This window comes from Oncorhynchus clarkii, chromosome 22 (genome assembly GCF_045791955.1).
Source record: "Oncorhynchus clarkii lewisi isolate Uvic-CL-2024 chromosome 22, UVic_Ocla_1.0, whole genome shotgun sequence".
In the NCBI taxonomy this organism is placed as follows: domain Eukaryota; kingdom Metazoa; phylum Chordata; class Actinopteri; order Salmoniformes; family Salmonidae; genus Oncorhynchus; species Oncorhynchus clarkii.
This window is the reverse complement of record NC_092168.1, coordinates 26,229,128-26,247,655: the sequence shown is the minus strand read 5'-3', so window position 1 is coordinate 26,247,655 and position 18,528 is coordinate 26,229,128. Positions and strand designations below refer to the sequence as shown.

General features: G+C 46.7%; 1 protein-coding gene across 2 annotated transcripts; it reads left to right on the top strand.

Annotated features, from left to right (window-relative positions):
- The first annotated feature begins 1,304 nt into the window (after nucleotides 1-1,304).
- LOC139380645 (uncharacterized) lies at nucleotides 1,305-17,576 on the top strand. Of its 2 annotated transcripts, XR_011628453.1 has the most exons (8): nucleotides 1,305-2,977; nucleotides 3,736-3,809; nucleotides 4,034-4,268; nucleotides 5,294-7,422; nucleotides 12,954-13,163; nucleotides 14,922-15,042; nucleotides 15,392-15,453; nucleotides 17,436-17,576. XR_011628453.1 is itself a non-coding variant. In XM_071123540.1 (7 exons), the coding sequence occupies exons 1-6, from the start codon at nucleotides 2,638-2,640 to the stop codon at nucleotides 15,021-15,023; spliced, it is 3,090 nt and encodes a 1,029-aa protein (XP_070979641.1). In that variant the 5' UTR covers nucleotides 1,305-2,637; the 3' UTR covers nucleotides 15,024-15,042; nucleotides 15,392-17,576. The 2 variants fall into 2 exon arrangements, 1 of the variants encoding a protein (XP_070979641.1); XM_071123540.1 differs by having other exon boundaries at nucleotides 15,392-17,576.
- The last annotated feature ends 952 nt before the right edge of the window (nucleotides 17,577-18,528 follow it).

Here is an 18,528-nt window from a genome sequence, read left to right as displayed (position 1 = left end):
GTACTTGTTGCATGCGCCGAATACAACAGGTGTAGTAGACCTTACAGTGAAATGCTTACTTACAAGCCCTTAACCAATAATGCAGTTAAGAAAATACAAAAAGAGAGAGTTATTTAAGTGGTAATGCATAGATAATAAGTATCAGCAGCTTGGGGGGGGGGGGGGGGTGCAATGCAAATAGCCTGGGTAGCCATTTGATTAGCTGTACAGGAGTCTTATGGCTTTGGGGTAGAAGCTGTTAAGAAGCCTCTTGGAGCTAGACCTGGCGCTCCGGTACCGCTTGCCGTGCGGTAGCAGGTAGAACAGTCTATGACTAGGGTGGCTGGAGACTTTGACACCGCCTGGTATAGAGGTCCTGGAAGCTTGGCCCCGGGGATGAACTGGGCCGTACCCACTACCCTCTGTAGTGTACTCCTCAATACCATCGGAAGAATCCCGGGAACATATTCCAATCTGTGCGAGCAAAACAGTCCTGTAGTTTAGCATCTGCTTCATCTGACCACTGGAACTGATCACTAGTCTTTCCAACCACAGGTGAACGTACACAAGTGTAATTTAGGGCAGAATCTGTCATTAGAGTAGTGGTGTATATTTTGCCTCAATCACTTTTTTTGCTTGCTGCATGTCATGCTTTGGAAGAAGAAGAGGATGATGATGATAATAATGATGATGATTAGGTTAAGGACAACAGAGTCTGTTATATAGTCAGGTGCATAGCACTTGGTGTGTGTATTTGCTTATGTATGGTCCACTCTGGTCTTACGTCACACAGTCAGTATGGAAAATGCCTTATCATGGCTATGTACAACTGGAAGCATATAAATGTGACGGTAAAGCCCATAATCCGTATAATAAAGGTTCTAAATTCGGTGCTACAAAATTAAATGAAATACTGCCTTCCAGTTTTGGGGCACATACAGTATCTAAACTACTGCATACAATGCATTCACATGAATAAACTTTGTGGGTGAAGTGCATTTATAAAACATGTTATTTATAGCCCATAGCAGATGAATACCTGAACATTTTGGTATCTGATCACATTTATTGGTCTGAATGCATGAGGAGAATTATCTAACAATATGTGAATCCCCTAGAGAGGTATTGGGTGATATATGAGAAGTAGCGGAATTGATACTTGTAAAAATCACACCAAGCGAGGCAAAACTGCCGTCAACAACCTATCTTGATGCATGAAAAAACACCATCTGACTGGCAGTTCCAATGGCCAATCGCATTGTCTATGGTTGGGGATCTTTAAAGGGTCTACTAATAGGCATTGAGGGAGAGATGCTGCGAGTGTTAGAACGAGTTAGGTTGTCATGTAGTAACCAACAGAAGGTTACGAGTTAAAAAATATATATGATTATTTGATCGTCTGACTGGTTTTGCGTAAAGAGAAGAGATATGGAATGAGTCGGATACCACAGGTGCGAGTCTTGTGTTGTTTTTGGAGACATTATTTAGACATTTTTTTATATTCGTGGTGATCGACGAGATACCTCGCTTCACGCGGTCGTTCAACTCGCGATGCTGGACAGATCGCTGCATCATCATGTTGCTTCCGAGTTAGCGAAAGAAATCACAAGTTACACCAGGGGGGCAGTGAGTCGTCGTCATTTAGCTACAGAGGCCACCCGACAATTGCAAGCAGAAAAAGAGGGATGCATTGGCTACATCTGTTGATTTGGCTTGTTGGCACTTCAGTGATACATTGTCGCGCCCGGTGACGTGAATTAGGAAGATCAGTAAGTGTTTACATTGTAGCCTATCACTTGTGTTTATGCCTGGGATTGGCGCGATGTTCCTCCTAATTTGTTGGGTGGGTGCGATCGTAGTTAGCCAATATTTTGATTATGGGCACAGTAGCTGCATTTGGGATAAATAAAAACTAAAAAGCATTATTTTTCAAACACAATTTTCCTGTGAAACAGGCTAATCTATCCAGACCTAGCCTACATCGTAATCATCTGGAATATAGGCAGTTCATGTGTACTGTTATTGACTCCATCATCATCAAATGACCTCTTGGACTTGTCAAGGGAGTGCACATGTTTAGTGTCTGTTGGATTACACAATTTGTGTAGGATAGGCTATCGACTCAGACACCGGACTCTGCTCGGATTATGATCATGACCCTGGAATGTATGTATAATCGCCAAAGAGATGTTGACTCTATTGAACTATGCTGGTGACATTTCTCCTAAACTAACAAATAGTTTACATAGTCTTGTGCTGCTGACTCTTATTGGATAGGCTACGTATTGATTTTAGTGGGTAAGTGTGCCACTGTCTCAGTACTTGGTCTGTTTTTACCACACAATGGAATACAACATAAATAGCCTATCTAAATAGGTTGCAAATGGGTTCATTTCAAAGTTCCGTTGCATCCTATGTGTTCCTGACGCGTGAGTAATCATTGGTCACAATCCACTCCTGTAACTGCATCCACGTGGAGTTCATGTAGGTCTACTTGAAAACTTTGGGTCGAGGAAACTTCCAGCCGTGACGCACAGACGGCTCCCTCTGCTGTAGTCCTGCTGCAAAAAAGTGACAGCTTTTTATTTTTGCTGTCATACAGCGAAGAGGTATTGACTCAATAAGGAGGCTACAGCAGATTAAAAACATCAGTCTAAAATGGCTGGTGACTGCAACTATAAGATGCATTATGTGAATGATGACACATTTTCTCCATCCAAACCTCTACTGGACCAAGTGCGGGTGCCCGCGGGGGAGCCCGACGCCCCCAGTGTTCTGCAGGGGCGTGGGTCCGTTTATTGCTCGCCAAACTTTGACATGATTGATGGGCTGCTGTACCGTAAGAAGTTGGAGAGAGGTTTCATCCACTACCGGGAGGTGCTAGACGAGGACCGACGACTCGGGGCGATCGCCACTTTCCACCGGCGGCGGCCAGGCATGTGCCACCACTCCCTGGAGGATACGTACAGATCAGTGGCCGAGAACTACTGGTGGGAGGGTGAGTCTGGTCGGGTGGGATGGTTGGTTATTATCGATCCCCCATCCAGTTAAGTCTACTCGATTGAGCTCTCTGTGGGTTAGGACTGATGGTTGTGCCGAGATTTACTGTCACTTTCTTTCATCTTTCTCCTTTTCTCTCACTCTCTCATCCAGACAACCTTTCTATCCCACTCACTCAATGACTTTCTCTTTATAGCTGTTCCTCTCTGTCTGCCTGTCTAACCACCTTCTCTCTCCCTGTCCTGTAGGTTTCAGTGAGTCTATCCTGATGTCTCTGCTGGACTTCTCCTACTCTACCCTTTTTACACAGGACAATGATTAACACCACTTAGGATGTTCCTGAAAGTGGCTTTTCAGCCAAAATAATTATACCTCATCTCATCACATTGTAGACTGTTATTGTAATGTTCTTGCAAGGCTTAGTATAGGCCAGTGTTTCCAAACTTCTCTATCCTCCTATCCTCTGGTGAGATGATGTATTCATCTATTCTGTAAAGAGGGAAGTCCCTCTTTACAACCAGAGAGACCTAAAAGAGAAGGTGAACTGCAGGCGTTCGACAGAGGTGTTATTATATTGCAACATAAGTCAGATTGATGCTGTATAATGAATAAATACTGATCTTGTTTTGCGGTTAAAAAAAACAATGACCCTTTTGGTGGTCAAAAACATTGCCTATGTAAAATGGTTTGTTTCGTTTAATATAAAATCCGTTATGATGATCATTGCAATAATGTACATGATTGACCCTTCCTCAGGGATGTACTTCCAGATCCGAGACTTTGTCCGGGGATGTCCGGCGTGCCTGGAGCAGAGGAACAAGAGAGCCAAGGTAAGAGATGGCACCATAGAGCATCCTGATGTGAAGGCACTGATACTGAACGATGTTTTCACCATGTCGTTTTCTCCCCCATCTCTCCGCCACTCACGTTTGCTCTCATTCACACTTCCTTCTCTCACATTCTCTTTCCTTCAATCCCTTTCTCACCCTCGTTCTCACGTTATTGGTGACTCTGTTCTACTCTCGGTCGTGTTAATTCGCTTTCTCTCCTACAGAAGCGTGTGGGTGAGAGGCGTCTCTCTCAGACGATGATGTCACACAGCCGAGACATGCTGAGTAAACTGAGGAGCCAGCGGGAGGCGGGGCTGTTCTGTGACATCACTCTGAGGACTGACGGGTGCTCTTACTCCGCCCACAAGGCGGTGCTGGCAGCGGTGAGCGAGTACTTTCAGGAATTATTCACTGAGATGGACTCCGCCCCTAGCTCCAGGTCTGACATCGACCTCACAGGTACGAGATTGCCACACACACACTTCTAAATGGGGTTGTTTCTTTATCCATCTGTCTCTGTTTTCCTCCATCTACTCTGCTCTCTCCTTTTGTGTTGTGCCCATGTTTTGGCGTGGACATGACCGCTGCTGCTCTGAAAAGGAACTTAACAGCACTTTCTACCTCACTAACTTTTCCACTTTTTCACTTCCTCATGTTTGGTCTCTCCTCCTACTGTTTCCCCCCTCTGGTCTTCTCAACATATGTCATTTACAGAAGTTAAATCAGTAAGGCTGGTCTGAATGTTCATTTAACTTCATCCAGTCAGCATAACATAAGTCACTTTGTTTCCTATTCTACAGGCATAGTGGGAATGACGACAAAACGTATCATCATCAGCAAAGCATCTTGTTTCTTCTCCTCTTCTCCCATGTGCAGAATGCTATTTACCTTGTGGCCTATTAGCACAACACAATAATGCTCATTCCTCATGCTTGCTGTTAAACCTATGGGCTCACTCTGACAATTAATACCTTCCTCTCTCTCAACCAATGGGTGTAAATCTTGGGATGTATTTATGTCAACTTACCGATGTTCTCTCACTTGCTGTTTTTCAGCAACAGTTTGACAACCATCCACCTCCCCATCAGCTATAATAACCTTATGGCCTTGGCATTGGAACTCCTTTCCCCCTGCAGGGGGGAGGGGGTTTCGACGCCAGCAGTCCCACATAGGGCGACCTGCCATCATATGATCTTGCTCCGAGGATTTTCCCTCGCAGACAAAGCCATTCCCCAAACTATTTAATAAAATGTCATATTGCATTCCTATGTTGTCCATTCAGTTAAGCCTGTTACTAGATTGAACTGTCTGTGAGTTAGGACTGATGGTTGTGCCGAGATTTACTGTCACTTTCTTTCATCTTTCTCCTTTTCTCTCACTCTCATCCAGACAACCTTTCTATCCCACTCACTCAATGACTTTCTCTTTCTAGCTGTTCCTCTCTGTCTGCCTGTCTAACCACCTTCTCTCTCCCTGTCCTGTAGGTTTCAGTGAGTCTATCCTGATGTCTCTGCTGGACTTCTCCTACTCCTCTATTCTGTGTGTGTCTGAGGAGGACCTTCCAGAGGTCAGCACTATGGCCCGTCACCTGGGCATGTGGCCTGCCGTGGAGGCCTGTTCTGCCCTCCAGACGGAGCAGGGATACCACGCCGCCCAATACCCCACCATGGAGCACCCTGCCCTGGGCTTCTCATCGCAGATCCCTGGATCTCCCCTGGAGCTCCACCACCACCAGAGGAACAGGAGGAAGAATAGGGGGTTGGCTGGAGAGGGCAGGGAGAGGGTGGCTGGGGGTAGAAGGGTAAGGGGTGTGGATGATGGCTTCAGACAAATTCTGGATCAGTCCAATGAGTCGAGGGAGGAGAGCCCGACCAGGCGGTCACCCCGTCGCCCCCCCGGACCCAGCCCCCTCCCCCTAGGGCAGAATGGTCTCCCCCTCAGCCCCACCCGCAGGATGAAGCTCATGGACTTCAAATCTCCGTCTTGTAAAGTATCTTCTTCTCCTCCAAAAAACATATCCTCCAACCCCCGCTCCCGAAACACCCAATCTTCCTCCTCCTCGCCCCACACGCGTCTTCTCCGCTCTACTCCCGGGGCCGCCCAGGAAGTTCAGAGACTGCTTCCCAGGACAGAGATCCCTCCTCGGGGCCGAAAACCTCACCCTGTCCCCCATCCTGCCTCCACCTCCAGCTCCTCCACACAGAGGGCTGGCTCTGAGGCCCCCATAGTGAGGGTGAAGCAGGAGGAAGAGGGGGACGAGGATGAGAAAGATCATTTCCGAACGCTGGAGAAGTACCGCCTGATGAGCGTGCTCGGGTTACAGAGGACGTCCCTCCTCCCCAGACCAGAGGATCTGATTGGCTGGAGGCAGAAAAAACGCCTCCGGAAGTTGAAGGTCAATAACTATTCGTTGACCAAGAGGAGGAAACCTCGCCTCCAGGCATCAGGGGGGCTTACGTTCGGGGGGCCGCCCCTGTCACTCCCCCTATGTACCCCTGCCAAAGCCCACTTCCTGAGCAGGATCATAAAGACGGAGCCTGAGTATCCAATCAGCATGGAGAGACTGAAGAAACCCAGGCAGCCCCGGCGGTTTCCGCCCAGTGACAGGAGCATGCGCAGTAAAGTAGTGTTACCAGACCTGCTGCAGCCCGTGTCCAGGCTGGTCTACGGAGGGAGGGATCTCAGGCGCTCTGTCAGGGGTGTTGAGGCCAGCCACCCCCCTCCACCCCTCCCACCCCGTTCTGGGAACACAAGAGTTCCAAATCCCAAGAGGAACGTCTCTACTGTCAGGATCAAACCCGAACCTGCAGACTATGCCATCTCAGCACCATCCATCCCCTCAGATGGCCAACGCCCAAACCCACACCTCTCCCCTCCCAGGGCCCACCTCAGGCACAAGGTTACCACAGAAACTGTCAGAGCGCTCCGCTACAACAGCGGGCGTCCGATGGCCAAAGCTAAGCTGAAGCGGAGTGGCATGAAAGAGGCTGGGAGAGCCCAGCGTAAGCCCAGAGAGGAGAGCATGAGGACCGGGAGCAGCCAAGGAGTGAGAAGGATCATGGAGAGAGGGCCTGGAGGTATGAGCAGCAGGGAGACGAGCAGCATCCTCAGCCCTGATCCTGTTCCTCATCCCATCCACAGCCATCCTCTGTACAGGGTCATCAAGGAGGAACCAGCAGACCCTCTACCTGTGGCGGGGTCCTTCCCCGAGTCACCCTCCCTGTCCTCCTCCCCAGAGCTGGGCAAAAGGCAGATCAAGCCCCCTGTCAAGCTCCTAGACCCAGGCTTCCTCTTCAGCTTCTGCCGGCCGGCAGGAGGGCCCATGTTGGGGGTGAAGAGGGAGGAGGAGAGTGTGGATATCTGCCTAACACGGTCGGTCTCAAGGGTAGAGAGATTTGGTTCCGGGGGGGCCCCAGCCAGGGTCCTGAGGGCCAGAGGAGGCCCCCCCACTCTCCACAGGGTGAAGAAGGAGAGGGAAGAAAGGAGTGTAAGCCAAAGTCCAATCCAGAGGCAGGGGCCACCAAGGGCTGTCAACTCTCACCAACACAAACCCCCCCACCTGGATAGAGCCACAGGGTCAAAGGGTGCTTGTGTTGCACGGGACATACCAAAGGTAAACACTGTGGGGTGGGGGGGGGGGGTTCTTGCGCACTCCTATGATTTGGGCGAGTCTTAATATTTTAAAAGGTGTGCTGCTGCTCTCCACAGTCCTCACCTTATCTCTGTCTCACTGACATGAAAACACACGATGGATGAAAGAAATGGCATAGGTGTACTGAAGGACTTTCACATCCAGTACAGGAAGCCAGGATGAAACTATTGAGATGCCTTGCTTTCCTCCACAGTGGAGAGTAGAGTAAAGGGGAGGTCTGGGGTGGGTGAAGTTAACTGTTATCTCTCCATAACACCATTCATCAGACTGAGGATTCCAGTAAGGGTTAAACAGGCTGAACCAATGTCAGCCCTGTCTAAGGGGAAGGGTGTTCTACTCATCAGCCATACTTTTTCTTTGGGAACTAACTGGAGCAAAATGTTGACACTTTAATACTCTCTTAGATTACATTAGAAAAGTCTGATCTGAGATAAGATTACATTCTTCTTTTGGAGATTGTAAATTGAGTTTGATAACATTCCATGTTGATTAATCTCTGCTGACATGCATAGATCATTAAGCTAAAATATGTAATGACCATGTAACTGGTGTCATGACCTGGTGTCATGACCATGTAACTGGTGTCTTGACCATGTAACTGGTGTCATGACCTGGTGTTATGACCATGTAACTGGTGTCATGACCTGGTGTCTTGACCATGTAACTGGTGTCTTGACCATGTAACTGGTGTCATGACCTGGTGTCTTGACCATGTAACTGGTGTCATGACCTGGTGTCATGACCATGTAACTGGTGTCTTGACCATGTAACTGGTGTCATGACCTGGTGTTATGACCATGTAACTGGTGTCATGACCTGGTGTCTTGACCATGGAACTGGTGTCATTACCTGGTGTTATGACCATGTAACTGGTGTCGTGACCTGGTGTCTTGACCATGTAACTGGTGTCTTGACCATGTAACTGGTGTCTTGACCATGGAACTGGTGTCATGACCATGGAACTGGTGTCATGACCATGGAACTGGTGTCATGACCATGGAACTGGTGTCATGACCATGGAACTGGTGTCATGACCATGGAACTGGTGTCATGACCATGGAACTGGTGTCATGACCATGGAACTGGTGTCATGACCATGGAACTGGTGTCATGACCATGTAACTGGTGTCATGACCATGGAACTGGTGTCATGACCATGTAACTGGTGTCTTGACCATGGAACTGGGGTCATGACCTGGTGTCTTGACCATGGAACTGGTGTCTTGACCATGGAACTGGTGTCTTGACCATTGAACTGGTGTCTTGACCATGGAACTGGTGTCATGACCTGGTGTCTTGACCATGGAACTGGTGTCATGACCTGGTGTCTTGACCATGGAACTGGTGTCATGACCATGGAACTGGTGTCATGACCATGGAACTGGTGTCATGACCTGGTGTCTTGACCATGGAACTGGTGTTATGACCATGTAACTGGGGTCATGACCATGTAACTGGTGTCATGACCTGGTGTCTTGACCATGGAACTGGGGTCTTGACCATGGAACTGGGGTCATGACCATGGAACTGGGGTCATGACCATGGAACTGGGGTCATGACCACGGAACTGGGGTCATGACCACGGAACTGGGGTCATGACCACGGAACTGGGGTCATGACCACGGAACTGGGGTCATGACCACGGAACTGGGGTCATGACCATGGAACTGGTGTCTTGACCATGGAACTGGTGTCATGACCATGGAACTGGTGTCATGACCATGGAACTGGTGTCATGACCATGGAACTGGTGTCATGACCATGGAACTGGTGTCATGACCATGGAACTGGTGTCTTGACCATGGAACTGGGGTCATGACCTGGTGTCTTGACCATGGAACTGGTGTCTTGACCATTGAACTGGTGTCTTGACCATGGAACTGGTGTCATGACCTGGTGTCTTGACCATGGAACTGGTGTCATGACCTGGTGTCTTGACCATGGAACTGGTGTCATGACCATGGAACTGGTGTCATGACCATGGAACTGGTGTCATGACCATGGAACTGGTGTCATGACCTGGTGTCTTGACCATGGAACTGGTGTCATGACCATGGAACTGGTGTCATGACCATGGAACTGGTGTCATGACCATGGAACTGGTGTCATGACCTGGTGTCTTGACCATGGAACTGGTGTTATGACCATGTAACTGGGGTCATGAGCATGTAACTGGTGTCATGACCTGGTGTCTTGACCATGGAACTGGGGTCTTGACCATGGAACTGGGGTCTTGACCATGGAACTGGGGTCATGACCACGGAACTGGGGTCATGACCACGGAACTGGGGTCATGACCACGGAACTGGGGTCATGACCACGGAACTGGGGTCATTACCACGGAACTGGTGTCATTACCACGGAACTGGTGTCATGACCATGGAACTGGTGTCATGACCATGGAACTGGTGTCATGACCATGGAACTGGTGTCTTGACCATGGAACTGGTGTCATGACCATGGAACTGGTGTCTTGACCATGGAACTGGTGTCATGACCTGGTGTCTTGACCATGTAACTGGTGTCATGACCATGTAACTGGTGTCATGACCATGTAACTGGTGTCATGACCATGTAACTGGTGTCATGACCATGTAACTGGTGTCATGACCTGGTGTCATGACCTGGTGTCATGACCATGGAACTGGTGTCATGACCATGTAACTGGTGTCTTGACCATGGAACTGGGGTCATGACCTGGTGTCTTGACCATAGAACTGGTGTCTTGACCATGGAACTGGTGTCTTGACCATGGAACTGGTGTCTTGACCATTGAACTGGTGTCTTGACCATGGAACTGGTGTCTTGACCATGGAACTGGTGTCATGACCTGGTGTCATGACCTGGTGTCTTGACCATGGAACTGGTGTCATGACCATGGAACTGGTGTCATGACCATGGAACTGGTGTCATGACCATGGAACTGGTGTCATGACCTGGTGTCTTGACCATGGAACTGGTGTTATGACCATGTAACTGGGGTCATGACCATGTAACTGGTGTCATGACCTGGTGTCTTGACCATGGAACTGGGGTCATGACCATGTAACTGGGGTCATGACCATGTAACTGGTGTCATGACCTGGTGTCTTGACCATGGAACTGGGGTCATGACCACGGAACTGGGGTCATGACCACGGAACTGGGGTCATGACCACGGAACTGGGGTCATGACCACGGAACTGGGGTCATGACCACGGAACTGGGGTCATGACCACGGAACTGGGGTCATTACCACGGAACTGGTGTCATGACCATGGAACTGGTGTCATGACCATGGAACTGGTGTCTTGACCATGGAACTGGTGTCATGACCATGGAACTGGTGTCTTGACCATGGAACTGGTGTCATGACCTGGTGTCTTGACCATGTAACTGGTGTCATGACCATGTAACTGGTGTCATGACCATGTAACTGGTGTCATGACCATGTAACTGGTGTCATGACCTGGTGTCATGACCTGGTGTCATGACCATGGAACTGGTGTCATGACCATGTAACTGGTGTCTTGACCATGGAACTGGGGTCATGACCTGGTGTCTTGACCATAGAACTGGTGTCTTGACCATGGAACTGGTGTCTTGACCATGGAACTGGTGTCTTGACCATTGAACTGGTGTCTTGACCATGGAACTGGTGTCTTGACCATGGAACTGGTGTCATGACCATGGAACTGGTGTCATGACCATGGAACTGGTGTCATGACCTGGTGTCTTGACCATGGAACTGGTGTTATGACCATGTAACTGGGGTCATGACCATGTAACTGGTGTCATGGCCTGGTGTCTTGACCATGGAACTGGGGTCTTGACCATGGAACTGGGGTCATGACCATGGAACTGGGGTCATGACCATGGAACTGGGGTCATGACCACGGAACTGGGGTCATGACCTGGTGTCATGACCATGTAACTGGTGTCATGACCATGTAACTGGTGTCATGACCATGTAACTGGGGTCATGACCATGGAACTGGGGTCATGACCATGGAACTGGGGTCATGACCTGGTGTCTTGATCATGTAACTGGGGTCATGACCATGTAACTGGGGTCATGACCATGTAACTGGGGTCATGACCATGTAACTGGGGTCATGACCTGGGGTCATGACCATGTAACTGGGGTCATGACCATGTAACTGGGGTCACGACCATGTAACTGGGGTCACGACCATGTAACTGGTGTCATGACCATGTAACTGGTGTCATGACCATGTAACTGGTGTCATGACCATGGAACTGGTGTCTTGACCATGGAACTGGTGTCATGACCATGGAACTGGTGTCATCACCTGGTGTCATGACCATGTAACTGGTGTCTTGACCATGTAACTGGTGTCATAACCTGGTGTCATGACCATGTAACTGGTGTCATGACCATGTAACTGGTGTCATGACCATGTAACTGGTGTCATGACCATGTAACTGGTGTCATGACCATGTAACTGGTGTCATGACCATGTAACTGGGGTCATGACCTGGTGTCTTGGCCATGTAACTGGTGTCATAACCTGGTGTCATGACCATGTAACTGGTGTCATGACCATGTAACTGGTGTCTTGACCATGGAACTGGTGTCATGACCTGGTGTCTTGACCATGGAACTGGTGTCTTGACCATGGAACTGGTGTCTTGACCATGGAACTGGTGTCATGACCATGGAACTGGTGTCATGACCTGGTGTCTTGACCATGTAACTGGTGTCATGACCTGGTGTCTTGACCATGTAACTGGTGTCATGACCTGGTGTCTTGACCATGTAACTGGTGTTATGACCTGGTGTCTTGACCATGTAACTGGTGTCATGACCTGGTGTCTTGACCATGTAACTGGTGTCATGACCTGGTGTCTTGACCATGTAACTGGTGTCATGACCATGGAACTGGGGTCATGACCTGGTGTCTTGACCATGCAACTGGTGTCGTGACCTGGTGTCTTGACCATGTAACTGGGGTCATGACCATGTAACTGTTACATGGACATGACCCCAGTTACATGGTCATGACCCAGTTACATGGTCATGACCATGTAACTGGGCTCATGACCTGGGGTTATGACCATGTAACTGGGGTCATGACCATGTAACTGGGGTCATGACCATGTAACTGGGTCATGACCATGTAACTGGGGTCATGACCATGTAACTGGGTCATGACCATGTAACTGGGGTCATGACCATGTAACTGGGGTCATGACCATGTAACTGGGGTCATGACCATGTAACTGGGGTCATGACCATGTAACTGGGGTCATGACCATGTAACTGGGTCATGACCAATTAACTGGGGTCATGACCATGTAACTGGGGTCATGACCATGTAACTGGGGTCATGACCTGGTGTCATGACCATGTAACTGGGGTCATGACCATGGAACTGGGTACTTGTCCAGAAAAAAAGACAGCATTGGAGCATCTTAAGAAATACGTGTTCCTGAATGTCATCTAACACAATGGAATCGATGTGATTCTGTTTCTCACTCTTTGTCTGCAGAAGCCAGCTAAGCCCCTGCCTAGCCGAGGCCCTGCCCTGTTGGACTCGATCCGCCGGACGAGGCTAAAGCAGCTGCGGGGTCCTCGCAGTCAGGCCCCCAAGGACAAGTCATCCCACGTCTGCCTGCAGTGCCGGGCATCCTGTAAGGACTGTAACGCCCTCATCATGCACCGCATCAGGCACATCGAGGGCAAGCACTGGCCCTGCCCTGTACGTACTGAAACTGTTACATCCTTTGAACACTGTTAGTCTCTCTCTGTGTGTGTGTATGTATGTTTGTTCAGTGTTTTACTGATGTGTGTGTGTGTGTGTGTGTGTGTGTGTGTGTGTGTGTGTGTGTGTGTGTGTGTGTGTGTGTGTGTGTGTGTGTGTGTGTGTGTGTGTGTGTGTGTGTGTGTGTGTGTGTGTGTGTGTGTGTGTGTGTATACAGTTGAAGTCGTAAGTTTACATACACCTTAGCCAAATACATTTAAACTCAGTTTTTCACAATTCCTGACATTTAATCCTAGTAAAAAATTCCCTGTTTTAGGTCAGTTAGGATTACCACTTTATTCTAAGAATATGAAATGTCAGAATAATAGTAGAGTGATTTATTTCATCACATTCCCAGTTGGTCAGAAGTTTACATACACTCAATTAGTATTTGGTAGCATTGCCCATAAATTGTTGAACTTGGGTCAAATGTTTCGGGTAGCCTTCCACAAGCTTCCCACGATAAATTGTGCCCATTCCTCCTAGGATTAAGGTCAGGGCTTTTTGATGGCCACTCCAATACCTTGACTTTGTTGTCCATTTTGCCCCAACTTTGGAAGTATGCTTGGGGTCATTGTCCAGTTGGAAGACCAATTTGTGACCAAGCTTTAACTTCCTGACTGATGTCTTGAGATATATTGGTTTCGATATATCCACATAATTTTTCTTCCTCATGATGCCATCTGTTTTGTGAAGTGCACCAGTCTCTCCTGCAGCAAAGCACCCCCACAACATGATGCTGCTACCCCCGTGCTTCACGGTTGGGATGGTGTTCTTCGGCTTGCAAGCCTCCCCCTTTTTCCTCCACTCATAACAATGGTCATTATGGCCAAATAGTTATATTTTTGTTTCATCAGACTAGAGGACATTTCTCAAAAAAGTAAGATCTTTTCCCCCACGTAGTCTGGCTGTTTTATGGCGGTTTTGGAGCAGTGGCTTCTTCCTTGCTGAACGGCCTTTCAGGTTATGTCGATATAGGACTCGTTTTACTGTGGATATAAATACTTTTGTACCGGTTTCCTCCAGCATCTTCAAAAGGTCCTTTGCTGTTGTTCTGGGATTGATTTGCACTTTTCGCACCAAAGTACGTTCATCTCTAGGAGACAGAACGCGTCTCCTTCCTGAGCGGTATGACGGCTGCGTGGTCCCATGGTGTTTATACTTGCATACTATTGTTTGTACAGATGAACGTGGTACCTTCAGGCATTTGGAAATTTCTCCCAAGGATGAACCAGACTTGTGGAGGTCTACAATTTTTTTCTGAGGTCTTGGCTGATTTCTTTTGATTTTCCCATGATGTCAAGCAAAGAGGCACTGAGTTTTAAGGTAGGCCTTGAAATACATCCACAGGTACACCTCCAATTGACTCAAATTATGTCAATTAGCCTATCAGAATCTTCTAAAGCCATGACATAATTTTCTGGAATTTTCCAAGCTGTTTAAAGGCACAGTCAACTTAGTGTATGTAAACTTCTGACCCACTGGATTTGTGATACAGTGAATTGTAAGTGAAATAATCTGTCTGTAAACAATTGTTGGAAAAATGACTTGTGTCATGCACAAAGTAGATGTCCTAACCGACTTGCCAAAACTATAGTTTGTTAAAAAGATATTTGTGGAGTGGTTAAAAAACGAGTTTTAATGACTCCATCCTAAGTGTATGTAAAATTCTGACTTCGACTGTATGTGTATATATATTGTGGCTCTGTGTTGTAGCTGTGCAATAAGACATTCTTCAGGATGAGGAATGTGAAGAACCACATTCGGACCCACGACCAGAGGCTGTATAAGTGTCGCAGCTGTTTGGCTGCATCCTGAGACCTGACTGGGGAAGGAGGTGAGTGTCCCCTGTCCCTCTGTCCCACTTAAGGGCAAGACGCAATAACCAATGTCGGATGTGTGCAGTAGATCACCTGCAGGTGTCGACTAGCTGTGGCGCTTCAACATGTAAAATAGTGAAATGAACAGAAAAACACTGCCGATGTTCTGTAGTTGGAGGCGACGGGACGGCCACCTGCTGCTTTAAAACTGTTTGGCAGCACGGTCTGTTTTGGCATTTAAGCAAGTGTATATGTCAGCACTGTTCCTGCCAGTGAAGATGGCTGTATTTGGTAAATCATTCTACAGTCCGTCGTGCATTGTCAGACTAGCTCTTCACTCCCCTAATTGTCCTATTTGTGTTTTAGGGTTGAAGCTGTCTACATTGACTGACGGGATGAGGAGAGGCACATTGTTAAACTGCAAGCTTGTAAATACAAAGCGTCAGTCCACATCCAAACACAAGTCTACCAGGAGAAATGTAGTTACTATTACGATGATGATGATTATGATTATTGTAGTAATTCTTGATTGGTAATGTTATTTAAAAAACAGAACTTAATTTCTTGTTTGCATTTTAGGTAGCTACAGGGGTTTAAACTTGAAAATTCACTCAGGGGGTGGGGAACTGTGAGGTCACTGTATTTAAATGGTCGACGACATCACAGTATGTAAATTAGAATGGAAATTATGGAGAATTATTATGATAATGATTACTACTATTGCTATCAATATTTTTGTACGTATAGACTGAATCTGAGTGCACCTATACCATAGCTTTGTTGTAAACCTAAAATAAGTTGATGTAAAACGGAGGGGTAGCGGGAGAGCAGTCCCAGGTGGAAATACTTGAAGGTTCACAGGGGTCGATTTGGAGATGGAATTGGAGAGTGTTTCTTAAAGTCTGTAGACGAGGGGGGTTGTTGGGTTTCTACTCTCTTTGGTGTTCAGAGATGGTATGAGTTGGCTAGTATCGCCTCATGTATCGGTTCTCTAGTCTAACCTTTGTCCAGGGTTAGGGTTTGGGAAAGGGAGTTAGGAGGGGGGAATAGGCCCAATCACAAAATGACCCCTAAACACCATGCCCTATGCACTTGTGGAGATCGTAGCACATTTGATTGATTGAAGCAATATGGAGAAACTTCCCCATAGTAGATCAAATGGAAAGGTAGATGTATTATCATATTGCTTACACATGTCATATCCTCTCAGATCTCCATAAGTGCATAGAGTCTAGGGGTCCATTTGGGATTGAGCCCATGAGTTAGCTAGTTTGGGGTAAGGGGGTTCTCTGACATCCCTGCATGTTTGACTGCAGGTCTGTTTCCTCCCCTTGTCTTTTCCAATGTTACTATATGTCTATGAAAGGGAAAACTGTCATGTCTAAATGTGAATTTGTAAAATTGCTTTCTCAATACTGAACTTTGTTTCTGGATTATATGCAGTTATTTTGGCTCGGTAGTCCAGAACCTTTTATTTGAAATGATGCAATGACTACTATGGGGTTAAAGTGCATACGGCCAGCTTTCATTTGAGGGTATTTTCATCCATATCAGGTGAACAGTTTATAAATTACAGCACTTTTTTGTACATAGTCTCCCCCATTTTAGGGCACCAAAAATATTGGGACAAATTCACTTGGGTATTGAAAAGTTTAGTATTTGGTCCCGTATTCCTAGCATGCAATGATTACACCAAGTTTGTGACTCTACAAACTTAACATTTGTGCGTCTAACGTTCACTAATTATTATTCACGATTCATTCAGAACTATTCGTAATCATGGTAGAAACACATTTTAATTTACAAAAGAAGTGACTCCAAAATGATACAATACATTATTTACCATTAATTTCTATTGGGCACAAAATAATCTGAAACAAACAAAACAGCAAATGCATCCAAAAAGTCTGTAGAGCAGGGCTGCCCAACCCAAGATTTTCAGTCCAACCCTAATTTAGCATACCTGATTCAGCTGGTTAAGGTGTTGTTGAGCAGCTAATTAGTAGAATCGGGTGTGTTAAATTAGGGTTGGACTGAAAACCCACAGGACCCACAGGATCTCCAGGAAGAGGGTTGGGCAGCTCTGCTTGGTGTAATCATTACGTGCTAGGAATATGGGACCAAATACTAAACTTTTGGTGCCCTAAAATGGGAGGACTGTTTACAAAAGTGGTGTAATTTCTAAACGGGTCACCTGATATGGATGGATATACCCTCAAATTAAAGCTTCCAGTCTGAACTTTAACCTGTCATTGTTTGATTTCAAATCCAAACTTCTGGAGTATAGATTCAAAATAAGAAAAATACTGCAATATCCCAATAATGGAGGGCACTGTATATGTTTCTCCTTTTTTAAATTAAACTAGGATGTTTGGCCTTTAAATTTGTTTTTTTTCTTCTCATATTTAAGAACCTCTCTCGTACTGAATGCAACGCGTGCACATACTATGGAGACATTGAAGATGTTCCGAATTTGATTGGAAGTCGGATGATTCACACTCTCCTTTTGGTTCTGTAAAAAGAATGATATGGAATAAATGTTTGCCTTTTACATTTTTGCCTTTCCTGTTTGAAATTAGAATAGTTGTTCACATTTGTTTCTTGTCTACTGTACAGTTTCAGCAGAATACAGACAGAGCAGCTATATACACTGTGTGTACAAAACATTAAGGACACCATCTCTTTCCATGACATAAATTGACCAGGTGAATCCAGGTGAAAACTCTGATCCCTTATTGATGTCACTAGATGGAGAGGAGACGGGTTAAAGAAGGATTTTTAAGCCTTGAGACATGGCTTGTGTATATGTGCCCTTGGGTGTGAATGGGGAAAAACAAAATGTTTTAGTGCCTTTGAACTGCACAGCTGCTGGGTTTTTCCACACTCAACAGTTTCCCGTGTGTCAACATTGGCCAGCAGCCTTGTGAGGGGGAGGTGGTGGGGGTTTGTAACTAAATATTAGGAAGGTGTTCTTAATGTTTTGTACACGGTGTATCACACTTCTCATTCTTGAGAAATGCATGTTTAATTAATGCATCAGCTTGGACATGTATTGAAAACCTTAGGGATTCACCCAGTTACATAAAATGATAAGTATTCTACATATTTCAGGCACATCTTCATGGTCCTACTAACCACAGTCTGTGCTCATCCAGAGGGTTAGGAGGAACGATAGAAGGCAGGAATTGACCAGCGATGGTCACTAATCCATTTACTGTGCCCAAACAGCACATAAAAAGCATCTGCTTCTCATTCAAACATAATGATGTGATGTCACCGGTGTATTCAGAATCAGATATGTAACCATGACTGGCGTAATCCCAAGGACATTACCATGCAGTACCTGATACTACCACAAGATGGCAAGAATACTAGGTAGTGAGAATTGGCTGTGGGTGCCTCTGCAAAATAATGAAATCTTCCATCTTTACTCTTTGAAATGGCCCCCTGTAGATCTGAACTTTGGATAGGTGTATGTGTCAATAATATGGTCATACCTAATA